Genomic DNA, 27,229 nt, shown 5'->3' with positions numbered 1-27,229 from the left:
GGATGTAACATACCCTCTGCATTAGTAGGCATCTTACAGTAGAACTAGTTATCAGTTTACTTAGGCTGAGTAAAATATCTCACTTATACTAATACTTCTTCCACCACTAATTAAAACAAGCTCATAAAAAGCAATGTTATCTCAAGGTTTAAGGTTTTAATTTTAATTTTAATTTTGAATTTTTGAATTTTTGAATTTCTGAATTATTTTTACTGTAACGTTTTTTTGTTTTTTGTTTTTTCCTTTTTTTATTATCATCTTTAAATTTTACAAAAATGTTAAACATTCATTGAACAGTTAGGCATCAGGAGAAAGTTAAAAAGTAAAAAACATCCTTTCTATGCAGTGAATATATAATAGCATGAGAGAGAGAAAAAAGGACATATATGATTATAAAAATATATACAAATAAATAAAAATTAGAAGAGTGGATTAAAATATAAACATCAAAAACATAAAATACAGTACAAAAACAGGATGAGATGGGCTAAGGCTATAAAATTATAATTCCTTAAAATATTGCAGTAGATCAGCTATATATAGACTCATAAAAGTTTTGAAATTCACTTCTGAAGTGAGTAAAAGCTGGTCGCGATTTAGCAAATTTTGCTTTATGGATATGAAATTTCCCTTGTAGAATTAGTAAATTGACAATCCTGTGTAATAGTACTATAACGTTTTCTGTCATGTCATTTCTTTGTATTTGTTGTCATAATCGTTCTGGCCAATCACCTGTCACGGTAAAGGTAGAGGGGCGGGTTTAGAGGTTTAACTCCGCCCACATTGAGGTCCGCGGGTCTGCAGTCAGGGGTACACGGCTGGAGCCTTTTAACTTTCTTTAACTGTCTTTGTCTGGAGCTACCGGCTAATAATAGAAAGCCATAACAACGTCACAAATCTAAAATATTAAATATGTTGCTCACTTCGGTTAGCGCAGAGTTAAAACCACCTGGTTGGTAAGGTGTTGTAATATACGAAAGGTAAATATACGTTTGCATGTTTAATACTATACCAATTCGATGTAGTTTGAATAAATATATGCTAATTAGCGTGTTAGCATGGTAGCGACGTTAGCATAGCTACTGTGGCCGCGTCTATGGGGAGCATCCGGTTTTGTTACATATACTTTTTAGCCAGTGGTGGAAGAAGTACTCCGTCCTTTTACGTGTTCAAGTCACAATGCCATAGAGAAAAACACTTGTTTACAAGTAAAAGTCCTGCATTCTTTCCTGTTCACATTAACAAAGCCACATCCATTGAAAATCCAAAGGTTGAAAATTCCGAAATTTCCCTTTAACCTCCTAATGAACTATTAGTATATAGTATACACTTAAGTACATGTGCTGTAGGTTCATTCAACCTTTTGGTGTTAGGCTGTGTCGTTAGCTAAGCTAAATATAAAACTAACTTTAGCACATGAGCTTTTGGTTGATTGAAGTGACTGAGGGGACATTTTGTATTCATTAGACAAAGAAGACCATAAAACTCTCCTTGGACCCTTTGAGGACTTGATGTCTCCCGCCTGCTGCAGCTTCAGTCTGAACTGTTGCTGCCATCCTCCCCCATTCTGCATCTTTCCTCTGCCCCTGCTTCAGACATGCCATGGATTTGTGAGTACCAGCCAATTCTAAGGGGTGTTTTTTTTTTGGGGGGGGGGGGGGCAAGACATGCTTTTGGTGCCTCTGATTCATATCTTCATGTCTCTCCGCAAGTAGTCCATTCATTTGTCACGATTGAACTTCATTGAAAGCAGAGCTCCATCAAAGAGCCTGAGGAACGTTATCTGATGTGTTCTAACAACGTTGGACATGAATTTCTTTCTTAGTGGAAGCCGACAACGGGACAATGCTTTTATTTTTATTTTATGTTGGCAATGCAAGCTGGAGCAACATAGCAGATGACGTTGAGAAGTTGCAGTGAGGAATATTTTACTCAGAGCTAGTAGCCCACACTAACTTTAGTTGTAAGTATTCACTGTTTGCTTGAGCCGGAAAAAAAGAGCCCTACAGCGGACAGATGTGACAGATGAAGACATGAAAGGGGAGAGAGAGGGGGAATGACATGCAGGAAAGAGCCTCAGGTCGGAGTTGAACCCGCAGCGTCAAGGAGAAAATGTCTGTACAGTATATGGGCGCCTGCTCTACCAACTGAGCGAACCCAGCCACACCAGCCTTCCCCTTTAACCCTTGTGTTGTCTTCCCGTCAACCATCAAAAAAAAGTTGTCGCTTTTTCTGACATTTGTGTCACTTTTTCAGAGTTGTGGGTGCTTTTCTGGATGTTTTTTCCAAAGTTATTTGATATTTCTAATGTTGATATTTTCATCTTATTTCAATTAAGGCCCATTTTTTGTGATGAAAAAACTGAAAATGGTTCAAATTTGACCCGAGGATAACACAAGGGTTAAGACAGGTAGCCATGTGGGTAGCGTGTCTGTATGTGACGTAACATTTGTCACGGAAAGTGAGGCTTTCTGTGTGTAGAAAATGATTACATGCGGCACTGCATGCACATGAGTTTCCATGGGTAGTGAAGCTACAGTAGTCAGTGTTTTGGATACACAGTTTGTTGCTAGTGTGTGACATGCAGGCTCTGCATGCACCACCAACCGCCAATCACAATTTATCAAACAAACAAGCAGGCCCTGCTAATCGATCACAACCTGAAATTTACAGGAAGCAACATGCATGCATAGTTAATATCATTCACTTTAGTCTGGATTGATAGTATTGTCAAGTCAATTGACGATTACGCAAATTTGATTGTGGGAAGCCAAAATCGTGACCGTGAAATTTGATTAATTGTGCAGCCCAGTTTAGACCTCACAATGCCTTGTTTCTCATAAGACGTCACATGAGCGACGCATGCGGGTAGGCCAAGGCGAGAAGAGGGAGATTAGCTAACGTTAGCCGACATATTTATAAAAAAAAGTCCCATTCAAATAGTAATTTCTGCATTTGAATAGTATTGATTTTTTTACTATTCAAAGTCGGCGTGTCACGATACCAACAATTCAGTAGTCGGTGCCAATAGAGTAACACAATTCTCAATGCCAGTTTCCATACCACGGTAATATAAAATAATTTTCTAAGATTCCATGTATTTTAACTTGAAACATGAACTTCTTTATTAAAACATTTGAAAAATGTCATAACAAGAAAAAACATGTGCAATAGATCATGGAACAACATAATAAAGTGTTTCTAATAGTCTTAGTGCAACCACTAGTGTCCCCAGACACATTCCAGACTTGTAGGCATCTTTTCAAAAGCTACTGTGCAAAATCAACAACAGTGTTGATAAAAGTTGCGTGACCAGAGACATTGCAAACCCCCGGGTAAATATTGGAGATTTATTTGAAAGATGAAGACAGCTTTAGAGCCCAAAAGGACGCAGAGTTGGCTAATTTCCTCCTGAACAGGTAGCTAAGCATTAGCTTCAAGCTAATTAATCACAGCTACAAAGAACAGATACCTTGTCTTGTGTAATATAGCTAGAGTACCCAAGTTGGTACGCTGAAAAACAATTGAGACAGTAAAGTGATCCTGACCAATCCAGCTAACTGCAGCCAACGCCGCCATGCTAACCCTGTTAACCCTGCTACGGCTAACGTTACCGGAGGACCAGGCAAGCGGCCACGGCTGTTTACAACGTGTAGCCTGTTCAGCGGCCGTAGTCGACAACGGTGAGTTATTTGAAGCCGAGGGGGGGTGCAAATCAGAAAAGAGAACCGTGAGTTTGAGAGACTCAGAGCACGGCGTGAAGAAACATATCCGGCTGTATGATGTCATTGAAATTTAAATTAAAAGGCTTTTTAGAACAAAAAAGAACATGGGTAGATGGATGGATTTTGAGGGGTATAGCTCCATAGAGTCCCATTCATTCTGCGCTGGCTTGTGAGCGCCCTCTAGTGGAACTCTGGAACTGCAACCAGTTCAGAAGGAAGTATTGAGAGAGGGGAAGTTCTTCCCTTATTAGAAATTCTTTGCTACGGTGCTTCAAAAACATGGGCATTGTCAGAAGTGCATCATAATTTCACTTAAACAGTCACAAAATCTTATAAGGATTGTTCAAAAAGGTCTTGATGAGTCTTTTATTTCTGAAGTAGCAACTACTACCAGCAGAGGGCACCTCTTACTTTCCCATTTGTTTGAAAGATGAAGCACTCCTGCATGACCCAAACTGCTTACACACGTATTTGTCATGCAAATCAGGCACCAGTACTTTGTGTACTTTGTGCTAAAACATGGAGTGTGACATAAGGACCTACATATGAGATAGATAGATAGATAGATAGATAGATAGATAGATCTATCACATTGGAAAAGTAAAAACATTTACATACTGTGAATCGTTTTTGAATCAAAGATTTGGGATCAAATTTTGAGCCTAAATATCAATATCGAATCGTGACATTTTCTGAATTGTGCACCCTTAATTTACATATTTATTTTTTATATTTCATGAAGTTTTTGTTTTGACTTTTCGTTTTCAAATTCAGTTTAGTTTTAATTAGTTTTTAAAGCGGGTTTGCCAGTTTAGTTTTTGAAAATGCTTAGTTTTAGGTTAGTTTTTGGTAGTTCTATTTTTACTCAAATTAAAGCCTTGCAAAGGACACATGCATATGAGATTCTAATCTGTAGTTGAAACCACGGTGCTTGAAAGCGGAAGTTTTTTTCTACAAATAGTTCCCATAGTCGTTCTCAACTCACAAGCCAGATCACCCACAGAGAAACTCTTTTTTTTCAGTAGACAGAATGAATAAATCCTCCTGTATTCGCGTCAACTTTAACTTTGAACACAGATTCCTTCCTCCTGTTTACATCTTAGTCTTCGTCATCGGTCTGCTGGCTAATGGATGGGGATTGAAGCCTTTGCTGCAGAAATGGAAGAAACTGGGTATCGTTAATGTATTTGTTCTCAACCTCGGACTTGCTGATATTTTGTACCTGCTCACGCTCCCCTTTTTGGTGGTGTACTACTACATGAAGAGCAAGTGGATCTTTGGGGACGCATTCTGCAAGATAACACGATTCTGCTTCAATCTGAATTTATATGGCAGCATCGGGTTCCTGACGTGTATAAGTGTGTACAGGTACCTGGCTATTGTCCATCCAATGAGAGTGATGGGAAGAATAACTGTCACTCACTCTGTGGGGATCTCAGCCATGGTTTGGGTCTTGGTGAGTGTCCAAAGTCTTCCAGACATGTTCTACAGCAAAACATTTGGAAACAAGCCTGGGAAATGTTATGATACTACGCATAAGACATATGTGGAGGATTACCTGAAATACAGCCTTGGATGGACATTCACTGGGTTCTGTATCCCATTGCTCATCACACTGGGCTGCTATGGACATGTGGTTGTCGTTCTCTGTCGCACAAATGCCACTGACAAGGAACTGAAACAGAGATGCTTGAAGTTGTTGTTCGTCGTGATTCTTCTCTTCTCTGTTTGTTACATCCCCTATCATGTACTGAAGAACCTCAACCTCTGGTCAAGAGTTCTGCAAAAACAGAAGATATGCCGGGAATGGTTTAACGGAGTCTACGTTGCTCATCAGATAAGTCGTGGCCTTGTGTGTCTGAACAGTGCTCTCAACCCTCTGGTTTACCTCCATGGAAATGAAGATATTAATGCTCAGCTCAGACAGCTGCTCCAACAAGCTCGTCAGATGTTCAGCCAGTTTCCGTCAAACTCCTGCGGTGTGCCTGTGGCTCAAACTGCAGATGAAGTTTAACAAGAGTTAGGATTTTAACACAACCGGTTATAGTAATAGATATGCAGCTATCAACACAACTAGTAGTGTGAAATGATCACAATGTAAATTAAATCTTCTGTCTTTTTCTTTTGAGTTGCTTTCTTTGCCTAAAAATTAGTTTTGCTTTACATCTGTGCTGTGGTCTTTGGGTTTCATGATGTGATTATCACATGCTAAGTCTTCCAAATAAAGGAAGTTAAGATAATTAACCGCTCTTGATGTGTAATTGTTTTCTTTCAAAACAGAAATAAGGTTCACATAATGTATGCCAATTGAGGATTGCAGCCCAGGACCATGCATGGTCTTTATTGACCCATAAATACATATATATATATATATATATATATATATATATATAAACAGGGAAACGGAAACCTGTCTCACAGCAGCACTTGACACTAAGTAACTCTCACTGCCAACTCGCTCTCCTGGGTTAACCACATACTGATGGCACAAAGTCAACACGCGTACCATTCTCGCTCTAACTTACCACTCTTGTAACTGACTTTCATGTGAGGAAATCAGAAAAAGCTAAGAGGAACATTTATTTATTTACAATACAGTATTCACTAACATAGAAAATTGGTGTCCTTAAAGATTGGCTTTTTTTTTTAATTCCTCTTTTTAATCAACTTTAGCATGGGTGTGTAAACTTATTCAAGTCCCTTTACAGTATATATACACAAAAACATACAGCAGAAAAATCCCACCCAAAACGAAGAGCAGACGCTGCTTCAAGTTCGAAGAAGTATGGACATTTAAAAAAAAAAAAAAATAACAAACTAACTAGCACTGTACAATAAATAAATAGTTAAGCACATACATATTAAACCAAACAGTGTATTGAGTCTCTGCAGGAAGAATAACAGTGGTTTCCAAAGTCTCCAGAATTTGTGACAACCACATACTGACTATTTGGACTCTTGGGGCAGACAACCTCGGTAAAATATTTTTTCTTCTTCTAGAAATTAAAAAATTATCAACAAATACGTGGTGTCTGTGTCAAAGATTTTCCAAAGTATGGTTTGATAGATAAAATGATGAGGATAATCTAGACTGTTTACCGATAGCCTCCTGGACCACAGAATGAACCTTTTTATTAGATTAGATTAGATTATACTTTATTCATCCCACAACGGGGAAATTTTGTTGTTACAGCAGCAGCATTTTTTCAATAACAGCAAAAAAAAAAAAAAAAAGACACAAGCAAGTAAGCACACAAGAAATACAGACAAACAATAGACAATGATAATATGGTAGACTGAGTAAGCAAATGTTAATAATGTTAAATGTTCTTAAATGTCTGAATGCGATCACATGCCCAGAACAGGTGAATAAATGTACCCTTGTGTGTTTTACATTTATAACGAAGTTTTGCAATTCCATTGCAAATCTTGGACCAATCTGCAGAGCTAAATGTGACCTCCAGACCACGTTCCCACAGCGGCTTGATTGAGTGATAGGCGGAAGAGTCAGAGTCCAGCAGTAAAGAAGGAATCTGTGTTGAGAGATTAGGCCGACACCGTTGCACTTTCCAACTCTGATAGTTCAGAACCTGTATCCTTTTTCTCCCACTGCTGGAAACAAACCAATGAATAAATGAAGCAGAAGCCCGTTAGAGCTGCAGAGGAGTGACATCTCACTTTGGTTAATTGATAATATAAAAATAATTGATTAGTGGACTTTCAATAAAGGTGACAAATTAATGCAAATAAATTGATCAGGAATTCAATTTTATTGTATCCATTTATAACAAGACATCTCGAGACACTTTACAGATAGAGTAGGTCTAGACCCCACTAGACCACATAATTAACAAGGACCCAACAGTTCTAGTAGTTCCCTCCAGTGGCAATAACAGTCACAATAAAAGAAATGGAACAGTGACTTAAAACGTTTTCAGTCATTGTTTTTGTCAAATTCATATGTTTTTCTTGCTTCTCTTTCAAGGTTTATAAGTATGGCAATAGGCTCTTTAGCAACCATTTGACAAACGTGGACTATGTACGTCTGTTTTAAACCTTAAACGATTTTGCTTCTGCAAATGCCTGATGAGGCTCACGTTCACTGTTTTTTTGCCCTGCCAATGACCCGTGGCAACTACTACTCAATGTTTGCTGTGTTTATGTTCAGTATTGTACCAAACAGTGTGCCTTGTCTTTTCTAAACCTGGACCATCTGCTACATTTTCATGTAGCTCTCTGTCCAGTGTCTCAATCGGTTATTTTTCATGGAACTGTTAAGTCATGTTCAGTACCAACTAACCAAGTCAAAGTCCTTGTAGAGATGAAACATGAAACTTTCATGCATCAGTTCCCTAAGCATAAAGTCGTTGCAAAGTCTTTAGACATGTAAAATATTAGACTATAATAATTAGATTAAAATAAGAGCCAACAGATGTAACACAACAAACATTGCTGTACCAAACAATGTAATCTGTGATCTGTCTGGTCTGAAAGTCTTGTCTGCGTGTTTTATCAGCAAATAATCACCACATCCTGAACTCTGATTAAGGGCACAACCATGCACCATTGCATGGTAAACAGGATACAAGAAGATACAAGCTGACCTGGTTATCTGAATGAGATGTACTGTAGTCTCGGTTTGAGATTAAAGATCAAGTGAAATGGGGCATGAATGCAAAAAAATTTCCATTTGTGGCTTCCAGTCTTTCTACGCAAGTCTTTCTTAGCAGCAGTTGCTACAGTAAAGATGCTGCGTCTGCAACACTGTTCTGCAAGCATGCTTACGTAATGACATTACTGTGACTGAACCTCCTGTGAACCAATTTAAGATTAAAAAAAAACCTTTTCCATAAAAAGGTAAAAACTGAAAACACATGCAGCCATGGTACACAATTCAATCCACTAGCCAAATGTTGGTAAAATATGCAAGTGGCCGGTAGATTTGCTTCACGCACCAGCCCAAAAAAAACAATGGTAGTCTGTTGAGTGGCTGGTATTTATTTGGCTGGTGGACAAAAAGTTAATATTGCATCCTGTGAGCAACACGCCGTTTGGTAGTTAAATAGCTTCTCACCTCTGTAGCCTCAGACTCTGTAACTTCTCCCTCAAACCAAGAGACTCCAGTGTCGGATGTTATCGATGAACAGTCCTGCCGAGCAGCCTGTGAAGTAAATGTAGAACTTCTATATGTCCCTGACTAAACCATGTTGCCTGTTCTTTCCTGTTAACAGAGCTGCCAACTTTTTCAAAAACCTTGGAGTGAGATTTGGGGGGGCCAACCCATATTTTGCCGCGTACAAAGCAATTTCTTTGGGTCTTTTTCCTTCAGGGTTTAAATTGGGATTTGTTATATGTGGGGTGGATGGGGCTCTCCCTAGGGGGGTCTGGGGGTATGCCCCCCCAGGAAAAAATTTGGAAAAATAAACCATTAATTGGCACCTTCTGGAGAGTTTTTTTGCAAAAAAATGTAGAAATCAAGTGTAAGCTACATGATATGTGCAAAACTGTAGGGTTAATAGCCCTTGCATTGTTGTAGTATCAACAGGTTTTAGGGCATTTAGCATTTACATTATTTACATTATTAACTTCTTATAATATAAGAACTGACCCACACAATGTGCCAAACATAATGAACCACATGAAGAGACAGTAGCATATGTCAGCAACAGCTGAGAAGATTTGGGTCTGTGGAGAACAGGTCCAGGGGTCCCTGGTGTAGGGACCAGGGACCCAAAGTTAAATTAATGTTGAGGGATCAACTAAGACCACTGAAATTCTAAAGAATGAGAACCACTGTTTTACATAAATTCTATTCCTTTAACCTTTGTGCCAAGGTTCAGTAATGTTTGGCCCTCATCCTCCGTGCCCCACTTACTGTATTTACTTTTTTGTGAAAATAAAGACTATTTGTTCATTTTATAAAACATCAAATTAATTATTTACAGTTACATTTAGAGATGCACCAAGGTTAAAGAAGCACTATAGTGGCCCAACGTTGCAGTATCGCATATATAGTATAGTATACATAGTATAGTATATATAGTATAGTATATATAGTACAGTATATATAGTATAGTATAAATAGTATAGTATATATAGTACTGTATATATAGTATAGCAAGATGTTTATCAGATTTGCTCATTATTACAACTTTGTGACATTCAAAATAGTAACTCTCCATTCTGTTTGTCAGATGTAGATGTAGTAATACAGTTGTATGTGCATGTTATTGCTCCGTGATATGGTGATCTCACTCAGACCGGTCTGACAGAACGCAGCCATTTGGCTTCTGACAACTGTAGAGGAGGTGTACGCTGCATTATTGGAGACTACACACAATGCAACGGTCATCCCCCCCCCAACCCAGAGCGCATACACTACAAAGTGAACTGAAGTTGCCTCGCTACACAGCCGCGCTGCTCACCCTGTCTTACAGACGAGAATAGACACGAAGCGACGACGGGTTCTGTAATACTCAAAGCACATACCTGAAGCCGGGAAGCGCTCTTTAACCCCCTCACAGTCTCTGAAAGCACAACTAGTCGATCATAAGTGGTTCAACAGCTAAATCTATAGATAAACTCATCTTTCAGAAATTTGACCGACCGGGTTGACACTTCAGCGTGAGAAATCGAGGGTGTGGCATGTGAGCGTGTGAAACCAGTCAAATGCGTGTGTCTCACGGCCAATGCGTGAGAGTTGGCAGCCCTGTGTTAATGCAGACAAATCTAACTATGTGGAGTTCCTCTCTAAACATCCCCCATTTCCCGCCAGTTCTGACTGTTCTGCTATTCTACACAAATTTCAGTCTGAATAGGATTTCCAGATTGCACAATTATGCAGAAAATATTAAAGGGGTGCTAACAGGTTTAAACCATTTAAACCAAACTACAGTGGAGCCTCTGCTCTCTAACCCTGCACACCATAGTTTTATTTTTTAATTCATGTTTGTCTTGAGAAAAAAAAGCACAGATGTCTGGTAACTTAGTTTCTAAGGGATCAATGTATTGTCCACACACCGTGTGTCTGTGGATGACCTTTGAGTCGGAGTACATTAGCTTGCATTGATAACCACTTCAGCCAATGGCTGCACTGCTTTTTCTTTTTCCCCTCTTGAGTGCTTACGGTAAAACAACTCAGATGGAGGATAGATAGATGGATAGATAGATAGACAGACAGATAGATAGATATTGATCCCAAAAAATGGGAAATTATGGTGTTACAGCAGCAAACATACATCAGTCACCCAGCACAGAATATAAATATAAATGAAAAACTAGGATACAATATACATGAAATAATAGTAAGAGGAATAAAATATAACAACAAATATTTAAATGCATACAGGATGGGAAAACAAAATGTGCAACTGCCTAAATAGTATGCTAAAATGTAATTAAACCAATTGCGCAGGTTGCATTAGTCCAGTATTGTGGAGTCTCAGAGTCTTATCAGCACCCAGTGATGACGTGTTATAGAGTTTAATTGCCTGTGGTAGGAATGATTTCCTGTAGCGGTGCATCGAAGCTGTCAGAGAAAACTAGACTAAAATGACCAGACTTTTAGTCGACTAAAACCTGACTAACAAAAAAACGTATGAAACTAAAACTAACTAGGACATTGGCACGAGACTAAGAATACATTAAAAATAGGTGGCAAAATTAACACTAGTTCCGATGAGTTTTATTCACCGTGCAGTGGGGACAGAAGTTCACAAGACTCAAACTAATTTTAACTAAGTTTCTTTTGATTAAGTAAGGTGGGAATTCCAGCTGGAGCCGACTTGGGCTTTGAATAAAAGGTCTCACGTGGTGATCATAGTGTATTGCTTTATTTTGCCACTAGACTAAGGGGGCTTTCACACCTGAAAGTCCAGACCAAGGTTCCTTTTTTATTTATTTTTTGCGTTTGCTCCAGTAAATTTTGGTTTCACACTGCAGTAATGCAGTGCACTACTATATATACGTGCCAAAACTACATCCTGTCCTCATCACATACGTGAGCTGCGTCTCCCGACAGTTGTAATTGATTGGTTTGTAGACGCGCTTCCCCCCCGTCCTCTCCTATCCCCTCTCTGCTTCTGTTTTTCCAGCCACCTGCTGCTCTCCCCGTGCTGCTGCAGTTCTTGTCTTGTTTGTTTTGTTGCGTTGTTGAGAAGCAAGAACTTTATATTTGATTATGTTTTACCAGCTGTATACTCCTGCCCCTGTATGGATGTGATATGATTTCTATCTTTGTTGTTGCTCAGGACAAACTCTTTTTGAAACATGAACAAACAAACAATGAACACCACAGAACTTTCTTTTATTATCCAGTTTGACAGTCAGTTATAACATAAAGAACATAAATAAATTACTTTAAAGTACATTTTCTTTAGTTTTTTTTTTTTTTGTTATGGTATCAGTGTATAAACTCCAGTAATTACCAATACCAACATGTTAGATACTTTTAGGTACTGGTATTTGTATTGGAACATCTTTAGTTTGAGGTAGGCTTGCACAATTAATTGTATAAATCGATAAAAATCCTGATTCATATTTTTCTCTGAATCGTGCAGGCCTAGTTTGAGGAGCTGAAGCATTTATCATGAGACAAACAGAAACCTGCACTGAACATTTACTACTGCTTAACAAGTTAACTGCTAATTTATTCTCTGCTCTGACAGACAACAGCTGTCTGCTCTGAGCACAGTCAGTCTCACTCTCACGTACAAAACTAAGCACTGAGCTAGAGCTGGGCAATATATTGATATTACATTGATATCGGGATATGAGACTAGATATTGTCTTTGATTTTGGATATCATAATATGACATAAGTGTTGTCTTTTACTGGCTGCATTACAGTAAAGTTATGTAATTTTTTGAACTTACCAGACTGTTCTAGCTAGTCTATTATTTGCCTTTTCCCCAATTAGACATCATGTCCACATTACTGATGATTATTTATCTAAAATCTAAGTGTGTTAAAGCACCTATTGTCAACCCTAGAATATCACCTCAATATCGTTATTGAGGTATTTGGTCAAGAATATCGTGATATCTGATTTTATATATATGATAGGGAGAAACCCTATCGTCCAGCGCTCCACTGAGCTATTCCTTAAAGGAGCTTCCACGGTCTTTTAACAGGAAGATAGCCTGCCAGAGCCTCATGTATTTAGTCCAAAAGTCCGAACTATCCAATAAATGCTTTCACAAAAGAAACGAACCGGACCATGACTCTGCTTGATGCGAACCGGGACTACTTCTTTTGGTTGGACCAAATTTCAGCTGTTTGGTCCGGACTGTGGTCCTAGGGGAGGTTTCACATGTGTAATTTTGGTTTGGCTCAAACCGAAAAGTCCGGACCAAACAAGATAGGTGTGAAAGCCCTTAAGACAAAAGGCAGACAGACTTAATTAAATCAGGACACAGTAACAATGGATTAAGTCAAGAAGTTTCAGCACAGTAGAAATGTCATTAAGAACAGCAAGGACTTGATCATTGAAACAGAGTTTGGCTGTCACATCACACCCTCCCTATTTGTTGAAGAGTGCATGTCATGGAAGTGACATGACACAGCTGACAAGAACACCCTCACTGCGGTTCCCTAAACCAGGCGTGCACGACGAGTGATTGTGGTCTGTAAGCGTAATTCTTTTGCAACAGCTGTCACTTTCTCAGCGACCTTTGCACTCATTGCGACGCGCCCTCTGAGTGCAGCTTCTCCCTCACGGTGTGTGTACGTCGTGAACTCTGGCCCTGGCAAACATTAAAGGACAAGCCCAGTCTGTTGCTATCATATGTCACATGTGGCGTGAAAAGAGAGGGATCGCAGGGGGAGGGTTAAGAACACTTTAGCAGAGGGGTTTAGTTTCTTTAAAAGACCATCAGTTCACTTGCCTCAGGCCTCTTAATCCAGTGTGTCGATGGTCTGTAGCCGCTCTGCTGGTTGCTTTATTGGAGTGTAGCGCAGAATGGAGCCTCCCCAGCCGGAACATGTGAGGCTCCGCGGATGTGACAACGCAGGTGAGCTCACCCTCTCCAGAGAGCATGCAAAAACAATACTTAAAAATCCCCTTGCAGCCTGGTTTCTTCTAATAGAACATATGTGACATATGCAGAATAGGAAGTTAAGAGAGCTGCCAGTTATTTGATGGTATTCATTGCTGCTTCTCTACATTCCTCTCATTTGCTTTGTTAACAGGTAATATATACTTTGCATGAGTGATAACAATGTGGAGTGACTTCACGAGCACTGGAACTGCAACCAGGCCCTGCAACTCGCATCAAACAAAAACAGATTGGATTTTGCAGTCTGATCACCAGAGAAAGTTGTCACCTTTGAGGGGGCTGCTTGCTTTGTCATATTTGGTGGAATTTGTTCATGTAATGCTTCATTTTCCTTGAAAAACTCCTATGACTTGTTATGTTTGTGTGTGCAGTCTGCACCGTTCATGAGAGAGCGGAGGTAGCTGAAAAACTAGTTTGCGGGAGAGCTCCAGCTCCAATCCCCCGTGGCTGTTGGGGTGGGCATGCTGACCTCCTGACGGTGCCTACTCCCAATAGAATATCTTGTTCTTACTTTCTCTTATTGATCAAGCTCAGGCCAAATCAGGAAACATTGGTCATTAGTGGCTATCGCTGCCTTGCTAATCATTGCCCAAAAACAACTAGACTTTCAACACAGGCCAAAACCAGATATGACACATACCTATGGTGTGAGTGACCTGGGAATGATTCTCACTGTGATCCATCAACCAATGTGTCCCTGAGCAAGACATTTAACCCCTTGTTTCACCAGAGGCGTGCAACCTTTGACATGTATAGCAACTGTAAGTCGCTTTGGATGAAAGCGTCAGCTAATGACATGACATGTAATGTAAAAACGTTAATCGAAGGATTGACATGAATGGCATTAGGGTTTAACGTTACCCTAACTTTCTTTTAAGATCGAGCATGATACGTTTCATATCGTTGCTGTCAGGCTTTTCTTAAGAAAAAAAGTAATTTTTAAATCTTTTAATTGAAGTATTTTTTCAAAAGTCTGAAAAAATCACCTCATCTATCTTTTAAATATTTGTAAAACCTGCAGACAGACATTGATTTATGGGAAAGATCCAGGTTGTTTGTCTACCCACAGAGCTGATGTTTGGACACATCTGGTCTTCACATCTGGTCTTCATTCAGTTACTTTCACTGTGGAAAGTGATGAAATACATGTTTTCTCAAAAGCCCTGAATCTTTTGGTCTTTAAAATACCTTCAACTGTCATTTTCTGCCAGTCTCTTTGGACTGGACTGGAAAATCAATGGAGAAAAAGTTCTGTTGCTGTACTGGGAAAATATCACCATCTAATCAGTCCATCCTTACAGTGTCATGGGGAGTTGCAACGGCCATGGAACGAGAAATTAGGCATTAGGTTTTCAGATTGTCCGTCCATCTGCTCGATTCTTGTGAACTTGACAGCCCGGTTGTTTCTTTAGCGCTCCCAGCTGTTGCAACAACAGTGTTCATGGTTGTTAGGGACACCGAAGGACAAGTTTGAACGACCATCGTTGGCATTCTCACATAGATAGATTAGATAGATTCACACACAGATACAGTATTGGGGGACCACCAAGGTCTATATAAAAGAGACTTCAGATACAGTATTAGGGGACCACTAAGTACTATATAAAAGAGACTTCAGATACAGTATTAGGGGACCACCAAGGTCTATATAAAAGAGACTTCAGATACAGTATTAGGGGACCACTAAGGTCTATATAAAAGAGACTTCAGATACAGTATTAGGGACCACTAAGGTCTATATAAAAGAGACTTCAGATACAGTATTAGGGACCACTAAGGTCTATATAAAGAGACTTCAGATACAGTATTAGGGACCACTAAGGTCTATATAAAAGAGACGTCAGATACAGTATTAGGGACCACTAAGGTCTATATAAAAGAGACTTCAGATACAGTATTAGGGACCACTAAGGTCTATATAAAAGAGACTTCAGATACAGTATTAGGGACCACTAAGGTCTATATAAAAGAGACTTCAGATACAGTATTAGGGACCACTAAGGTCTATATAAAAGAGACGTCAGATACAGTATTAGGGACCACTAAGGTCTATATAAAAGAGACTTCAGATACAGTATTAGGGACCACTAAGGTCTATATAAAAGACTTCAGATACAGTATTAGGGACCACTAAGGTCTATATAAAAGAGACTTCAAATACAGTATTAGGGGACCACTAAGGTCTATATAAAAGAGACTTCAGATACAGTATTAGGGACCACTAAGGTCTATATAAAGAGACTTCAGATACAGTATTAGGGGACCACTAAGGTCTATATAAAGAGACTTCAGATACAGTATTAGGGACCACTAAGGTCTATATAAAAGAGACTTCAGATACAGTATTAGGGGTCTATATAAAAGCATCCAAAAGCATTATGTCATAGGACCTTTAATAATATTCTTAGAGTAGCCTTGATCTTTGCTTAAACTGCCCTCTAGTGGTATGAAAGGAGACGCCCCACTACTCGTCCCAGCTTGACAAACAGCTTGTGCCCCACCAACTGTGCTCTGATCTGAATTCATGAGGCTCCCACACCGTTGTTACACTTGTCTCACATGTCTCTGTTGCTTTTACTCTAACTGAGAAAGGAGCTGTGTCAGAACAACAGATGTATAGGTCGGGGGTGGGGTGGGGGGGGGAATTTGAATGCTTCTAAGCTGTCTGACATCACCACAGATTTTGGCAGCTCCCCTTCTCAGGCCTTTAAAATCATGTAACAAACAGGCTGAGAAGCAGACAAGCAGCATGGCCTCAGAGCCCCCCCTCTCCTGCCTACCAAGTACTTCTCCTTAGCAACAGTCAGCTGACCTGCAGTAGGGAGTGTTCAGTAAAGCACACATACATGCACATGGATTACAGAGCTGTGCGCCTCAGTCGTTCACCTGCCACTCGGGCCTCATGGCTCTCCGCATTAACGCAGAGCAGAAGAAACTCACACAGACTCCTCTGCTCAAGATCTGGGTGCCATGGATGGGCTACAACCTGAACCGCAGGAGAGGCTGTAAATGCAGCTTGACTAGGAGAAGAAGCATACTTTAACTCATTCTTGTTTCAACAGATGAAGCTGGTGTTTGCTTTAACACTCAGCGGTCATAGGTGTGTTTTCATGCTGCTGAATCCTGAGTCTGGCTGGGGGATGCTGGTAGTTCAGGCGGCAGAAGAGTCAGTCATGGGACAACAGCCAGGCTGGACCAAGCCAAGTCTGTGCTGGCTCTCTGTTCAGTCTCTGACGTGGTCTTTTCAGTGTTTTGCTGACGCAGTACATTTCATTCACAATCGAACAGCCTGGAGGCCCTCCCCGTCCCTGTGTATGCACACATAGGCCATCCGGGCTACTTTTTGGGGGTACAGCTAACTGCCAAGCAACCCTACAGTCTGCCTTTTATAAATTACTGGCATTGTTTGAGAAAGACAAGCATGCAACAACTGGGTCATGACTCGGTAAGAAACACACAAACTCTTTACCTTATATTGGGTTTGTGTGGAGATGTCTGAGCCGGGAATGCTGATTGATATCAGAGGTCATTCTAAAGCGGTGCCTCTCTTTTCTTCACTGTAGCTTCATTGTTAAATAATTGTGAAGAGTGACACCGTCTGAACCGCAGCCCTAGAATGGAAGAATAATGGTGTAATATTAGTGTACATTGGTTGCATAAAGCTGAGCTGATTTTGTAGCGATCTGCAGGGAAGAGACTGCCATTTTAACAGACTTGGAGATTATGAGTGTTTTGTTGTTGTGATTGTCGGCCATATGGCACAGCATGTGTGCTCTGGAAGAGGAGGAGAAGCATCTGGTCAGTCAAAGTTGTTATTCACATCTTTAAGCGTGTATTCGACTAATTCCCATTTTTTTGTTTCAATTTCTTGTTTTTGTGTCCGCTTATTTGCTGCCGGAGACATGCAGATAAGCCTTGTGACTCCCTCCACTAGTTTGCAGACATCTGAGCTGCCCCTTTGGCGCTCTTATTCTCACTGTTGATGAAGGTTACCCTGGCAGCGACACACTCGACACGTCCTGCAGCATTCAACCATTTGAGCACAAGGCTAACGCTCTTCTGCTGAATGACTTCATTGTTATTGTGCGTTTGTTTTCATCACAGCCTCAGTGCCGCAGTTCTGTAACTCTCCCACGATGATTGTGATGGTGGGGCTGCCAGCCAGAGGGAAGACGTACATCTCCAAGAAGCTCACTCACTACCTGAACTGGATCGGCGTGCCTACAAAAAGTCAGTTTGCAAAGTGAATCCCTAAATCTTGGTTAGACATGGAATTGACTGTTTTAATGTTAATTACAGTGGGAGTTAATAACATAATGAACACCATCCGTTTTTCTTCCCCTAAAAGTAGGGCTGCAAACTAAAGATTATTTTCATTGTCGATTCATCTGTTGATTATTTTCTAAATTACCATAATGGATTAGTTGTTTGGCTTCTAAAATGTCAGTAAAATGTCCCAAAGCCCAAGACGACGTCCTCAAATGTCTTGTTTTGTCCACAACTCAAAGACATTCAGTTTACTGTCCCAGAGGAGTGAAGAAACTAGAAAATATTCACATTGTATTTCTCTAATCCAACCAGTGTTCAACGTGGGCCAGTACCGCAGGGAGGCTGTCAAGATCTATAAGAACTTTGAGTTCTTTAAACCGGACAATGAGGAGGCCATGAGGATCCGCAAGTAAGACGGCTGATAATTGTCAAAACAGACAAGAGTTGGATATTATTATTAGTTTATGTTGTCTGATTTGTCTGTCACTGTCATTTTAATCCACATTCATCATTCCCTTTCAGGGCCTGTGCAGCAGCCGCCCTCAAAGACGTCGCTGCCTACTTCTCAAAGGAACAGGGACAAGTAGCCGTGAGTAAGAGGACACCTGAAACTGTCCATTAGTCGTGCACTGATAAGTGTGTATGTGCGTGTGTGCGTGCGTGTGTGTGTGTGTGTCAGCTTATTGGTCATAGAGAGTACCAGTCAGCCTGTGGTCCTCATCAATCCATCATATATGGACTGAGGTTTCAGGTAGACATCTAGCAGTGGTTTAAATTGCGGAGATATGTGAAATCGGCAAACTTTTTATTTCTGTTGCCATTTAACCCTCGTGTTGTCTTCCCATAGACCAACATTTAGTTTTCCTGGGTCAAAATTTTGAGTTAAAACCTCCTTAAGACACTTTTGTCACTTTTGCCAGAGTTCTTTGTTGATTTTTTTCTTTTGGACATTTATGTTGTTTTTGAAGCTTTCTCCGGCATTTGTTGTCACTTTTGGACGTTTTCTAACTTTTCCCAAAGTTGTCTCACTTTTTACAATGTCTTTGTCAATTATTTCTGCGTTTTTTGGGATGTTTTTGTTGTTTTCGTCTTATATTTCTGTCACTTTTTTCAGTGTTCTTAAGTCTTTTTCTCTTAAAATTCTATGAATTTAAATAAAACACAATTCAATGAAAATAGTGAACTGATCAGTTATTGTGAGTAGCATTGTATGGAAGCAGTCACATTATTGTTTCTTACAATTTGGTTGAAGGAAACCCAAATTTCGGAGTTAGAAACTTTTTGAAAAATGGGTCAAATTTAACCCCGAGGACAACAGGAGGGTTAACTGTTTAAAGGTATATAGTAAAACATAGAGTTCAGATCTGTTGTCTCTGCTGAGCTTATTTTCTCTACTGTGTTGTTTTGGTAGTGTCTTTGATGAACCAAATCTAGTGTTAGAAACAGCAACTCGGACTGACTGCTAGTTCCTTTAGTCTGTGGCCCAACAGGTGAATTAGTTTTCTAAGCCAGCGTTAGTCAAAGTGTTGATATTTGAAAACATCAAACATGCATTTGAGAAAAGTTGTTCCTCACCCACGTTTGCTCAGCACTGTTAAAAATGTTAAAATATAAAATATGTACGAGACGCTGGAGTTTTCTGCCCAGGAGTTCTTGTAAACAAACATTGTGATTAGTCTATTGTCTCCCGTGGATAACCCTAATCACGTCAGAGTGATGTCATCAGGATTGTCCCAGTTCAGATTTCTGATTAAAGGCTACAAATTTATTTTGCAATTTTTACAATTTTGGGTGAAGATTTAGAAATTAACCCGGCCGGAACCCGGCAAGATCCAATGAAAGGCACTATCATAATTTGCATTATGGGAATAGTAGGATTCTGTTTTTTTAGAGCAAATATCAACAATTCTTCTTTACTTCTATCTCTCTCAAGTCCCCTAACCCCCAACTATACTGATTCCCTGGAGTGTCCCTTTAAGGTTGAGATTAGTACCTTTTAGAGAGAATCATCTTTCTGCCTATTTCACCAAGACTAAAAAGAAAAGCCTTCAATTGAGAAAAGAAATTATAAAAATGTTGTTTTTGAGCTTTGTTGTGTGCTCATATCTAATTATATGTTGTACAATTTAAAATAATTAACAATTGTTATGAACAATGTAAATGTACTTTATTTGCCAATATTATAAGGATATATCAATAACAGTTCTGTCCCATCCAGGTATTTGATGCTACCAACACCACCAGGGAGAGGAGGGAAATCATTTTGAATTATGCAAATGAGAGAGGCTACAAAGTGAGTACAAATGTAGAAGACATTTTACAAATATGCTTATACGCCTTCTTGCAGAGAGTCAGATGATCAGATTGATATTACACATCATATGCGTCTGTTCAGTGTGAAGCTAGAGCAAGCAGGCTGTTTGGATGATAAAGAATATGCATCACATTCATTTAATCAATCCAACTCATGATGACTTCTTGTATGCAGGTGTTCTTTGTGGAATCAATCTGTGATGACCCAGAAATCATTGCAGAGAATATTAAGGTCAGTTAAGAGATGTTTTTTTGTGTGTTGTGTAAGTGTTTGCAGAGGCGGTAGGGACGTAGTGTTCAGTTAAATTCCCAAACTCTCTTTCCTTTACAGCAAGTAAAATTTGGGAGTCCTGATTACGTGGGTCGTGACATAGATGAGGCCATGGAGGACTTTACCCAGCGCATTGACTGTTACAGGGCCAGCTACATGCCTATAGACGATGAGAAGGACAGGTACTGACCCATAATGCTTTTCTTTCTGTGAGATCAAAAGGGAAAGTGGGTGGTGGACAGCATAGTCTCACGTAACAATTTCCATCAAATTTCCATCATGGTTTGTTTTCCCCCGAATGCTGATTCTGAACAGGAGGCTCTCCTACATCAAGATCTTTGACGTGGGCAGTAGATACCTGGTGAACCGGGTGCTGGACCACATTCAAAGCAGGATAGTCTACTACCTGATGAACATCCACGTCACACCGAGATCCATCTACCTGAGCCGCCATGGAGAGAGTGAACTCAACCTGCTAGGTCGCATCGGGGGAGACTCGGGCCTCTCCCCTCGAGGACAGAAGGTAAGGAGATTACACCGTACCAGTGGAGGAAGTATTGTTGGTGGCTGTTCCCTCAGTCTGGCATAGCCAGACCCTCCTCCACATCGCTGCGGAGGAGGGTCTGGCTGGTCCACACAGCCTGTTGGGATGGGGGAAAAATGTGCTCTGGTTTATTTGCCTTTCTTTCTCTAAACCAATCATAATCGTCTTGAACATGTGCTTGTTCAAAAGTGGTTTTAGTTGTGCAACAGAAAACACAAAACTCTCTCTGTATTTCTCAGTAACTTGTGTGAAAATAATTACCTCTTCTGAAGAGTCCATTATGTTTTTCTCCATGTGGGGGTGGTGTACAATCACTAAAGGCTTGTATCATGTTGTTGTCATTACGTAGTATTCCTCATGGGGGAGACAGAAACTACACACTATAGCTTTAAAACAGTTTTAAAGCAGTCAAAGATTCATTTTAAAATGTTAACAACTTTGCGCTTGCTTGTTTCCAGTATGCCAGTGCGTTGGCGGCCTTCATCCGTGGTCAGAACATCAGAGAGCTGAAGGTGTGGACGAGCCACATGAAGAGGACCATCCAGACTGCAGAGGCTCTGGGAGTCCAGTATGAACAGTGGAAGGCCCTCAACGAGATAGACGCCGTGAGTTTATTCCCTACTCGGAGTGCCTTTCTCAGTAGCTTTTTATCTAGTATGGTGATGTTCACGTTCCTTTTTCTCACTAAGGGTGTATGTGAGGAGCTAACCTACGAGGAGATTCAGCAGAATTTACCAGAAGAGTTTGCACTGAGAGACCAGGACAAGTATCGCTATCGTTACCCTAAGGGTGAGGTGAGTGCTTCCCTGAAGATACTGTGGCTTTTTAAACTTTTATTTAACCATTGTACCAGTATCACTGGGAGTTGTTTTTAGTAACCCACATGTTGTCTGTGTTGGCCAGTGAGCACGGGTTGGTTTAAAGTAGGGCTGTCAGTTAAATGCGTTATTAACGGTGATAACGCAAAGCCATTTTTACATTTTATCAATTTTTTTATCGCGAGATTAACGTTCATTTTGGCCTAGCAAACTTTGTAGTTTTTCCCACACGCTTTTGCAACAACTAGTAACATTAAAAAAACTACGCCACGCACACAAAGAGTAGTAACATTACGTTTTGAGTGGATGGCGAGCGCGAGACGCCAAAATGGACGCCGATAAGATCCTAGATGGAAGGTTTCCTTTTTAAAAGTTGCCAAATGTTTCATTGACGAGACCAAAATGATCTATGGGTTCTGTTGTTATGAACTGAGCTATCATTGCAATATTTAATACTCAATCACTTAATCTCATTACTGTGCTATACTTAATACTCAGAACTTTTGATACACCAAACTATATTTTTCAATAATGTGTATACTAAACTATTTTATATATGTATATAGATGCTCTCAGAAGTACCTATACTTTATATTGTTATATTTTGTGACACTGTAAAGGGGTTGCTTCAATCTCGTTGCACAAGTACTGCACTGTGAAATGACAATAAAGGCCTTCTATTCTAGTCTAATTGTTTGAAAGAACTAGTTGAAAGTAATAGTGCAACATTTTGGGGCAGGAAAAACTATTAGCATTCTTGCAGACTGTTAGACGAGACGATCGATACCACTCTGATATCTCTCTGTTAAATATAAAGCTTCAGTGCGGAGACAGGTATCTTGTGCATTCACACAGCCTGCGTCAGCCGTCAGAAGGTGCAGCGAAAACACGGGTCTGCCCGTTCATTTTGAACTGGGGTACTGTGGCTGGGAGTGCAGTATGGGGGGCTGAAAAAAACCAAGACTGATTCTACTTTTTGTAGAAACACAACCTCACACACTGCGGTGGCTAGTCGTGTAACCAGAGATCAGACTTGGCAGTACGTTTGGAGGCGGTGTGAGATGGGTTACAGGAAATGGGAAACATCACTGTCTCTATTGCTGCCACAAGAAAGTTTTAAAACACTATGAGGGTAAGGCATGAAACACAAGCACAGAACTGCCCCAGAGTTTGTGAAACAACAGCTGACTGTTTCCTGCAACAAGCACCAGCACAAATCCCAGTCCCTCCCTCCCATAGAAGTAAAATGGATCCTCCTCTCCCCTCTCTTTGTTCGTAAAATTAGGTTGCCTTTAGGTGCGGTCGGAAATGTCGAGATTATATGATCCGACGGAAAAAAGAAATTGTAAAACATATTCTACTTGGGCTACTTTAAGAGGGGGTTAAAGAACACAAAAGAAGGTCATACAAATAGGCCCTTTCAGTGACACACTTAACTCAGTTAAAAAGGCAAAAGTATAAGGGCTCCTGCACGCTGCCTGCAGAGCGGGAGCATGTCAGTGTGTCCGTTTTTATTTCGGCTCCCATATTAACATATTAACAGGTTAGAGCTTGCAACCGCACGTCTCAGCCGCTTGCATGCTAGAAATAGGGCCGACGCCTATTTTTCACGCGGCACGCAAGCGTGTTGGAGCGGGTCCAGGCAAAATAAAACACGAAAGACGTTTATATGTCATTTTAACACATATACTTAATTTAATAAATGTCATTTTGATGTTTGAAAGTCTCTAGGATTTGACATAAATGCAGATATAAATGCAATTTAAAAAAAAAAATATTTCTCAAATATTGCACCTGTTAATTCAATACAGAACAAAATATTCTGTAGCCTATTTTTCCATCAATACTGCCAAAGTTATCAAATCAGTTATCATTGTCAATTTATCAGTAAATCAGTATATATTTATGTTTAACATGAAGTACAGTATACTACTGCTGCTGGAGCGCAGCAAATTTCCACAACTCTCTCCCCATGTGTGATTTTATCAATGTGAAACATGTGAACAGACGAGGCTAGCCGCATCCCGCATCAGACATGTTTCTGGTGTACAAAGACAACGCCACACCGCCAACACGCAACTGACACGCAACAGAAACATCACGCCACGCAGGCCGAGTGCAGGACGCCTAAGAATCAAAATACACTTAAAATACCAAAAATAACAGTTCTCATCATGATGCAAAATGGCCCATTTGAGAATATTATTTCATTGGATTGTAATTATGAATGCACTGGGACATCATAAACTAATTTGATTTTGCAGCTGTTAAAGATGGAGTTAATTTTAATTGATGTGTAAAATACTGCTGAGTAACGTGATCTATAATAGAACATCATAATTAGTTATGTTGATGACGTGTATAAATAATCTCAGTCTGTTATCATTAATTAAAGTTAAATGTAGTGGAGTAAAAAGTGCAGCGTATGCCTCTGAAAGTATAAAGTGGCATAAAATAGAAATACTCAAGTAAAGTACAAGTTCCTCACAGTTGTACTTCATACAGTACTTGAGTGTATTTGGATATCTTCCACCTCCAAATGAAATAAAATAAATTAGGTAATGTGGAGGTAAAGTGCCCCATGGTGGATTTGTTATTTTAGAGCCAGGCTAGCTGTCTCCAGTCTTTAATTGTCACATAAGGAAACATGTTGCCCTGTACAATCAAATTCTTACTGTGTAAAATCTACAATATACTGTATACTGCAAATATACAGAACAAAACATGTTTAAAACAGTGCCAGTTATGCGTGTGCAAACTGGAAAAACACTTGAGTACAGTTTTGAGGAGGACCATGAGTATAAACTCCTATCTGCTGTTAAGGAGTCGAAAATGAAGCGCTCCTTAGTCTGGAGGTCCTGCATTTAACACTTCTGTACCTCCGGCCTGTGGGTAGAAGTATGAAGAGTCCGTGCTCGGGATGGGTGGGGTCCTTAAAGATGGAGATGACTCTCCTGCTGTAGAATTTATGCCAACCGTCTTCATATTTAACAGATACGTATGCCTAGTTCAGGGGGCACTTTTCCCACTCAATGTGAGACATATTCTCAGAGAATCTGAATAGAAAAAGTCTTGGAATTGTACAGTACACATGTCTGTGTCAAGATTGAATGTGTGTGTTTGAATAATGTGAATATGAACTCTTGAATCATTTTGTTTCTTGTCCAGTCCTATGAGGACCTTGTCCACCGTCTAGAGCCGGTCATCATGGAGCTGGAGAGGCAGGAAAACGTTCTGGTCATCTGCCACCAAGCTGTGTTTCGCTGCCTGCTGGCCTACTTCCTGGACAAACCTGCAGGTACACACACCCAGGAATGGACACATTAAACCAGTATGTGATGATGTTTCAAAACCCCAAACACTCTTAATACTGTCAACTCTTACACCCCCTCAATAGTTTATTAAATTACACAATAAAAGTAGGCACTTTAATAATAGATTTCATATTCTAGCGCTGTTTATTGTTATGCACCAAATCATCACCAAGTTAAATTCCTTATATGTGTACTTGGCAATAAACTGTTCCTGATTCTGAATAACCTTATTTCTTCCCCCCTGTGAAGATGAGCTGCCTTATCTCAGATGCCCCCTCCACACAGTGCTCAAACTCACACCAATAGCTTATGGTAGGTGGTACAAGCTTGAGCGTGAGACATATTTATATCTCTGTAAAGCTCTCTCTGACAGTCTGCCTCTCTCCTCAATTTCAGGCTGTGAAGTTGAGTCATTTTACCTCAATATTGAAGCAGTCAACACACACCGAGAGAGGCCTGTGGTGAGTTTCCACAAGCACACATTGGTCTTAATAGACACTAGGCTTTGCCAACTATTCTGTGGTAGATGCGTCTGATGGCTGTCAGTAATGTTAAGTAATGTGTATGAATTGAGGAATATGTGTTGGCGGAGGAATGAGCAAATATATAGCTGAACTGATATTTTTTTCCTTTTGGTTTCCATATTAGGATAATTAGAAGCAAAAAATAAAAGTGAATACTACGCCTTCTCTGGTTTTAAAACCACTGGTATGTAGCTTTGGTAAAAATAAATTAAAAAAAGTCAAAATCTTACTCTTACTAATTGAAGTTGAGTGCATAAGCAATACGTTGCATCAATTCCACACTTTGATGTTTGCTGCCTCACTTGGTCTGGTATGACAAGTAGTTCATGGTGGCTAGTGTACGGTGAAGGGACTGTACTGGAACAGTTGATGAAATAATGAGTGGTCTGATATATACAGTATGGACAGTGTGATATGATATACATTATTAACACTAGAACATGTGCAGAGGGACAGTGAAAATATTGTGCAGATATACAGAATGAACTGCTGGAGGTGTGAAATGAATACACTACAGATTAGATAAATACAGGGTAGGCAGTAGAATAAATGTGAACACACAATGACTGCAAGTTAGACTTCAATAGGAAGCAAATTTTTCTTTGATTCTAGAACTGTTTGCCCAGATTTATTTTCTAATTGGCTTTTCTGCATTTTCTTTCTGTAATGCATTATGGGAGAATGGTGTAAACTTGACTTAGCATGGTGTCTGGTTTGAGTATACTTAATCCTGTCACCTTTCCAGTGTGCACACATTATCTAGTAAAGAACTGCTTAGAATAAATATGAAGTATGGATTTGAGACATGCCAATAGTCTTTGCTGTCGTTGCAGAATGTCAACGTCAACAGAAAACCTGAGGACGCTCTGCAGACTGTTCCTGACCACATATAAATGCTGGCCGTATGAGGGAAGGATTACAACCATGTACACCGGGATGTGTTGCTATTTGTTAGCTTCACTAAATGTTAGAGACGCACTCCAGTTAAAGGTTGATGGTGTGAAAGCAGGAAGACGAAGGGGCTTCGAGACAGGGGAAGACTAGATGGTAGGAATGGGACGAGGTTATGGAAACATCACTCCAGAAGCACATGGACTCCTGCTGCACAGGACGGGACATGGCTCATACAGGTGCTTTTGTTTGCCACATGACTGGGAAATGTTGTCTTATCTGACTACAGTTTAAAAGCTTAAAAATGATACAGAGAGAAAAAAGAATGCATAATATTCAGGGAACCTGCAGGGTCTTAAAAGTTTAAACAACATCTTGGCATTCAATTTCATCCAATGTGGCATTTAAAATGTCTTAAAAAGTCTTAAATGTAACGTGAAGATCTCTGGGGCTAGCCTGACATTGTTTTGAGGCTAAGAGGAAATGATTTAAAGAAAAAACAGAA

The 27,229-nt window shown here is 39.9% G+C and overlaps 2 protein-coding genes and 1 long non-coding RNA gene across 9 annotated transcripts; 2 read left to right on the top strand and 1 right to left on the bottom strand.

The window, feature by feature from the left end:
- Positions 1-820: 820 nt before the first annotated feature.
- On the top strand, positions 821-27,222 carry pfkfb1 (6-phosphofructo-2-kinase/fructose-2,6-biphosphatase 1). Of its 7 annotated transcripts, XM_032521236.1 has the most exons (15): positions 821-980; positions 1,468-1,610; positions 17,885-18,010; positions 18,362-18,458; positions 18,572-18,638; positions 20,268-20,342; positions 20,538-20,594; positions 20,694-20,815; positions 20,949-21,156; positions 21,636-21,782; positions 21,867-21,971; positions 25,164-25,293; positions 25,559-25,621; positions 25,706-25,770; positions 26,649-27,222. In XM_032521236.1, exons 2-15 carry the CDS (start codon positions 1,598-1,600, stop codon positions 26,724-26,726), a joined length of 1,353 nt encoding a protein of 450 aa, XP_032377127.1. In that variant the 5' UTR covers positions 821-980; positions 1,468-1,597; the 3' UTR covers positions 26,727-27,222. The 7 variants fall into 7 exon arrangements, with proteins under 7 accessions (XP_032377127.1, XP_032377125.1, XP_032377126.1 ...); XM_032521234.1 differs by lacking the exons at positions 821-980; positions 1,468-1,610 and adding an exon at positions 13,490-13,735; XM_032521235.1 differs by lacking the exons at positions 821-980; positions 1,468-1,610 and adding an exon at positions 13,491-13,735 and having other exon boundaries at positions 26,667-27,222.
- LOC116692744 (uncharacterized) lies at positions 3,852-13,976 on the bottom strand. Its single transcript, XR_004332769.1, has 3 exons — positions 13,966-13,976; positions 8,955-8,958; positions 3,852-3,916 (listed from the first exon to the last, which is right to left on the bottom strand). It is a non-coding gene; the product is annotated as an uncharacterized LOC116692744 (long non-coding RNA).
- LOC116692743 (P2Y purinoceptor 1-like) lies at positions 4,671-5,965 on the top strand. The gene has a single exon (XM_032521241.1). The coding sequence runs from the start codon at positions 4,756-4,758 to the stop codon at positions 5,737-5,739; it is 984 nt and encodes a 327-aa protein (XP_032377132.1). The 5' UTR covers positions 4,671-4,755; the 3' UTR covers positions 5,740-5,965.
- Positions 27,223-27,229: the final 7 nt, after the last annotated feature.

The sequence above is a fragment of the Etheostoma spectabile genome, chromosome 7, assembly GCF_008692095.1.
Source record: "Etheostoma spectabile isolate EspeVRDwgs_2016 chromosome 7, UIUC_Espe_1.0, whole genome shotgun sequence".
NCBI classification, from domain to species: Eukaryota; Metazoa; Chordata; class Actinopteri; order Perciformes; family Percidae; genus Etheostoma; species Etheostoma spectabile.
This window is presented reverse-complemented; position numbering and strand designations above follow the sequence as displayed.

Bases quoted from the DNA above. Each gene is read 5' to 3' on its own strand.
- LOC116692743 (XM_032521241.1), top strand. From the start codon at position 4,756: ATGAATAAATCCTCCTGTATTCGCGTCAACTTTAACTTTGAACACAGA.
- pfkfb1 (XM_032521232.1), top strand. From the start codon at position 16,683: ATGGCTCTCCGCATTAACGCAGAGCAGAAGAAACTCACACAGACTCCT. The intron at 16,786-17,884 runs GTAAATGCAGCT...TTTTCATCACAG, and splicing joins CCTGAACCGCAGGAGAGGCT to CCTCAGTGCCGCAGTTCTGT. The intron at 20,343-20,537 runs GTGAGTACAAAT...TCTTGTATGCAG, and splicing joins CAAATGAGAGAGGCTACAAA to GTGTTCTTTGTGGAATCAAT.